The sequence below is a fragment of the Haliotis cracherodii genome, unplaced genomic scaffold (assembly GCF_022045235.1).
Source record: "Haliotis cracherodii isolate W230 unplaced genomic scaffold, xgHalCrac1.p SCAF_14, whole genome shotgun sequence".
In the NCBI taxonomy this organism is placed as follows: Eukaryota; Metazoa; Mollusca; class Gastropoda; order Lepetellida; family Haliotidae; genus Haliotis; species Haliotis cracherodii.
The window spans coordinates 40,282,212-40,288,038 of record NW_027266269.1 but is presented as its reverse complement, the minus strand read 5'-3'; the positions used below and the strand labels follow the sequence as shown (position 1 = coordinate 40,288,038).

Below are 5,827 nucleotides of genomic sequence, written 5' to 3'. Positions count from 1 at the left end.
TAGTGTATCGTGATAGTTGTATTGTTAGTAGGAGATAGTTGTATTATTAGTAGTAGACATTTGTACTGTTAGTATTAAGATATTAGTATTAGTAGTAGGTGGTAGTATTGTTATTGGTAGGAGAAGCTAGTTTAGTTAGTTGTGTTAGTTAATTTGGTATTAGTTTGAATTTAGATATTGTTATTGGGATTTAAAATTACTTTAAGGGAGGGAATAAATCTGTATTACCACTTCATTTGTGTTTGTGGTTGATTCAATACGTGACATTTTGGTGGCAGCGGTGGGATATTTAATTATTGTCACTATTGAATTAACTCAGACCATCATTCTATGAGAGATTAGGAGTTACTTCCTTGATGGTTTATCCTTGTAGTATTTGTTTGGCCAGAGGTGTGATAGGACCTCCGGCACCACTTCTACATCCTTGAGTGTTCGAGTTAGAATCAAGGTTGGTAGGGTGTATTTCATTTATTGGTCAGATTAGGCTATTGGTTGGAATTTTATATTTTTGGGTTCCATTCTATGCATGAATGTACTTTTGTATAGTCTAAGTTCCTATTGGTAGCATTCATTATTCACAGTTGTCCAAGACTAAGCCTGCTGGGTTTAACTGTACTTGTACTTCATACTATCACCATACAGCTAGATATGGATCTTGAAAAGATTATCAAATTGGGTCAGAGTTTAGGGTATGAGCAAAATGATTTGAGGACGTTTGTAAAAGAACAAACTGAGTTAGAGAGAGAGAAAGAGAAGGAAAAGTTAGAAAGAGAGGAAAGAGCAAGGGAGCGGGAAATCAAGAAATTAGAATTGGAGGAGAGAAAGGAGAGAGAAAAGTTAGAATGGGAGAAAGAAAAATTAGAATTGGAGGAGAGAAAAGAGAGAGAAAAGTTAGAATGGGAGAAAGAAAAATTAAGAGTGCAATCAGAGGAGAGAATAGAATTAGCCAAGTTAGAAAAGAGTTATGCTGGAAATTATGAAGGACAGGTAGGAGAGAAACAATCAGGTGCTGCACCTAAGATGCCTAAGATGCCTCCGTTTGAAGACCGCAATGACAACATTGATGCATATCTTCAACGGTTTGAACGGGTAGCTGTAGCACAAGGTTGGAAGCCTTGTCATTGGGCAGCATATCTTTGTACGCTACTAAAAGGTAAGGCTTTGGAAGTATACTCCAGATTAAGTGTAGATGACGCAGAAGATTATACTGCCGTTAAGACTGCATTGCTAAAACGCTATGAAATGACAGAGGATGGATTTCATCAGAAATTTAGAACTGCTAAAACTGATACAGGTGAGATATTCACACAGTTTGTAGTTAGAATTGAGAACTATTTCAACAGATGGATTGAGCTTAGTGGTACTCAAAAGACTTTTGAAGGTGTGAAAGATTTATTGTTGCGTGAACAGATTTTAAATGTAACTGGAAGGGATCTTAGTATATTCTTGAAAGAGAGAAAACCAAAAGATGCTATGGAAATGGCCAGACTAGCAAAACAATTTATAGAAGCCAGAGGTACAGGTCCTGTTAGATATGGTAAGCAAGGTAGTTTTGGTCAACATGACAAAACAGAGGTCCGAGGTAAACCAGGAGAGAACAAGGCGCCAGGTGGTACAAAACCCAAACCATTTATTCCTATTAAAGAAAGGACATGTTACAACTGTAGTCAAATTGGACATTTGGCAGCACAGTGTAAGAAACCCAAATATAACGTGGCAAGTATCCAAGTAAGTGAATACACCAGTAACGTGTTTGCAGTCCTTCCAGATTGTATAGATGTTGAGGCAAGAATACCTGAAGTTGTAGATGGTGATGCCACAACTTCAGAGAGGGTGAGTGAACCAGATGTAGCCCCAGGAAGCATGTTTATTACAGACCACAACATGCCTATTCACAAGGGAAAGGTAAATGGCAAGCCAGTGGATGTCCTGAGAGACAGTGGCTGTACTGGCGTAATAGTGAGGAGGTCAAAGGTAGAGGATGAATGTTTGTCCTCAGAAACACAATCTTGTAAGTTGGCTGATAGTAGGGTGCTAATACTTCCCGTAGCATGGATTACCGTGGACACACCCTTTTATACTGGAAAGGTAAGAGCTGCATGTATGGACACACCACTCTGTGACCTGATATTAGGCAATATTCCAGGAGTGAGAGAACCAAGCGATCCAGATCAGATGTGGGATAAGGATGATATTCACATGGTAAGTGCTGTGGAAACAAGAGGCCAAAGAAGAGTAAGACAAGAAGGCATGAAACCACTGAAGGCACTGAAACCTGTGGGGCTGACATTGAGTCGAGGTGAGTTCATTACCCAGCAACAACAGGATTCCAGTTTGGACAAAGTCAGGAAATTAGTGGAGGAAGGGAAAATTAGGGAGACCAGGCATAGTACTTCCTCTTACTATATTGAGAATGATATGCTCTATAGGAAGCATACCTTCACCAAGTTTGACAAGGGTAAGCAAGTTGTACAGGCAGTTGTACCAGTCGGGCTGCGTACCCAAGTGATGAAAGTAAGCCATGAAGCATTGATGGGAGGGCACCTTGGAATCAAAAAGACTTTAGATCGGGTTATGTCTCAGTTTTATTGGCCAGGAATAATGGGTGATGTTAGAAGACATGTGCTGTCCTGTGATATTTGTCAACGCACAACCCCCAAGGGCAAGGTAAGAAGAATACCACTAGGACAAATGCCATTAATCGAAGTACCATTTGAGAGAATAGCCGTTGACCTGATAGGCCCGTTGTATCCTGTCACTGACAAAGGTAATAGGTATCTTTTGACGGTAGTTGACTATGCTACCAGATACCCAGAGGCAGTACCTTTGCCAAGGATTGAAACTGAGTATGTTGCTGAAGCTCTTTTCGAAATATTCAGTAGAGTAGGTATCCCCAAGGAGATCTTGACGGACATGGGAGCCCAGTTCACTTCAGGTGTAATGAAGGAGGTAAGTAGATTATTATCCTTGCATCAGCTAACTACTACCCCATATCATCCAATGTGTAATGGCCTTGTGGAAAAATTCAACGGTACTCTGAAGACAATGTTGAAACGAATGTGTGCAGAACGGCCATATGACTGGGACAGGTATGTAGCTGCTTTGTTATTTGCATACCGAGAAGTACCTCAAGAGAGTTTGGGATTTGCTCCCTTTGAACTACTGTACGGGCGTACAGTTAGAGGGCCAGTGCAGATTCTCAGAGAAATCTGGACTAAAGACATACAAAATCCTGAGGTAAGAACTACTTATGAGTATGTGTTAGATTTGCAAAACCGACTGGAAGATACTATTCATATAGCACAACAAGAACTAAAAAAAAAATCAGGTAAGTACAAAAAGTTCTTTGATGCAAAATCACAAGCACGGAAAATGAAAGTAGGTGACAAAGTGTTACTTCTGTTACCTACCGATTCCAACAAACTCCTACTCCAGTGGAAAGGACCATATGAAATCTTGGAGGCCTTTGGTATTGGCAATTACAGGATACAGGTAGGTAATAAGACTAAAACCTATCATGCAAACCTACTGAAAAAGTACATTGACCGAGAGGAGATCAAGGACACAACTGTATGTGACGTCAGCATAGCTCACCTGATGTATGCTAGTGCCGGGCTGGTAGATGTCAAAGCGGAAGAGGTAAGTATGCTAGACATAGTTTCACCTGCGCTAGTTTCAAAAGAAACATATCAGGATGTAGACATTTCCAAGGACCTGACAGAAGAACAACAAATTGAGGTGAGAGAGCTCGTAAGTGAATTCAGGGATGTGCTGAGTGATTTACCAGGGAAGGTAGACTGTATGCAGTATAAGATCAAGTTGACATGCAATGAGCCTATAAGATCCAAACCATATCCGCTTCCACATCACATGAGGGACGTTGTCGCCAAAGAGATACAATCAATGTTAGATATGGGGGTGATAGAACCCTCTCACTCACCATATGCTTCCCCCATTGTACTTGTGAAGAAGGCTGATGAGACTTACAGATTTTGTACCGATTTTCGCAAGTTGAATCAAGTAACGGTCTTTGATGCAGAACCAATTCCATTAGCCGATTCCGTATTTGCAAGGCTTCGACACTGTAAGTACCTAACCAAAATTGATGTGAGCAAGGCATATTGGCAGATCCCAATGGAAGAGAGTAGCAAAGAACTGACGGCCTTTATAACCCCTGATGGGTTATACCAATGGAAGGTGATGCCATTTGGAGTAGTCAACGCACCAGCAGTATTTTCCCGACTCATGAGGCAAGTATTACATAGCATACCTAACACTGACAACTACATAGACGACATCATAGAAGGAACAGAGGAATGGTCACCTCATGTGGTAAGTCTGAGAGACATATTTACAAGGTTAAGGCAATTTCATCTTACAGCTCGACCATCAAAGGTAAAAATAGGATACAAACAGTTGGAGTTTTGGGGACACAGGGTTGGGAGTGGCCTAATTCAGCCGGAGGGTAAGAATGTGGAGAAAATCCTAAATGTTGAACGACCACAAACTAAGAAACAGGTCAGAGCTTTGCTAGGATTAACTGGGTACTACCGGAAATTCATCCCAAATTATGCAGCCATAGCAGTGCCTCTGACTGATCTTACCAAGAAGGGCAAATCAAACAAGGTAGTATGGACAGAGAGTCAAGAGTTATCTTTCACGACGTTGAAAACACACATGTCAAGTTTTCCAATCTTGAAACTGCCAGACTTGGAGAAAACATTCCTAGTAAGAAGTGATGCTTCTGACGTCGGAATCGGAGCTGTTCTTTTACAAGAACAGGAAGGTGAGCGGTTTCCAATAATGTACGTGAGTCGAAAGTTGGCAGAACGTGAGAGGGCGTACTCTACCATAGAAAAGGAGTGTTTGGCAATAGTATGGGCAATACAGAAGTTAGAAAGATATCTGTATGGGCGGGAGTTCATTCTTGAAACGGACCATCAGCCCTTAGTATGGATGACCAAAGCCAAGTTGACCAATGGACGAGTGATGAGGTGGGCTCTAACTTTACAACCTTACAGGTTTCTGATCCGTGCAATCAAGGGGATTGAGAATGTGGGAGCTGACCTCTTGAGCCGGTGTTCGCCCTAGTCACACTGTGTGCATAGCAGTATGTAAATAATGCATTTTTCAGCATCATAGTGAAGATATGACAGTCATTACTTTTTGTGTATTATTGTTGTCATTGTGTATATATATGGTTTTGTATTAGATAATGTCTTTAAAAGACGTTAGGACAAAGTTATATGTGATCTTGTTTGTTATATAATTGTGCTCAGGTACAATTAACTTAAGTGGGGAGGTGATGTCAAGATCACAGATAATCTTGTATATTTTAATTATATGTTAGTACTTCAGATAGATGTATTACGGTACGGTTACATTAGTATATTAAGCTTAGCGAGTTGTTTTTAGATATTGTCAGGTAATACCATGGGAACAGGTTAGGGTTAGGGAAGCGTGACTGGGTACGGGTGATAGTTGGGGAGTTAATTGGTGTAACAATAGGGAGGTCAGGGGTAGCTTGGGCTTTGGGATCAGTTTAAATAGCGGGGCAGGGTAATAATTTGTACAGTCAGCCAGAATCAGCATGGCCATGTAAGGCATGGACTAATATTGTGGGAGACTTCTACTCTGGTTGGCGTAAGTTTTTACATTTATTGTTTCATGTTGAATTGTATTTTAGAGGATAGAATTTTGAGTTATGTATTTTTTCCAAACGTAATTATATACACATATTGATGGTAATAGCGTAAAGCCACTGTAACAAATAACCACAACATGATCAAAGTATAAACAGTTCAACTCAGTAATATGTAAATCGGAG

The 5,827-nt window shown here is 40.5% G+C and overlaps 1 protein-coding gene across 1 annotated transcript; it reads left to right on the top strand.

Annotated features, from left to right (window-relative positions):
- Nucleotides 1-257: 257 nt before the first annotated feature.
- Nucleotides 258-5,091, top strand: LOC139460450 (uncharacterized). Its single transcript, XM_071241935.1, has one exon. It carries the CDS (start codon nucleotides 649-651, stop codon nucleotides 5,089-5,091), a length of 4,443 nt encoding a protein of 1,480 aa, XP_071098036.1. The 5' UTR covers nucleotides 258-648.
- Nucleotides 5,092-5,827: the final 736 nt, after the last annotated feature.

What these genes read in the sequence shown, in the direction of transcription:
- LOC139460450 (XM_071241935.1), top strand. Translation starts at nt 649, where the DNA reads ATGGATCTTGAAAAGATTATCAAATTGGGTCAGAGTTTAGGGTATGAG.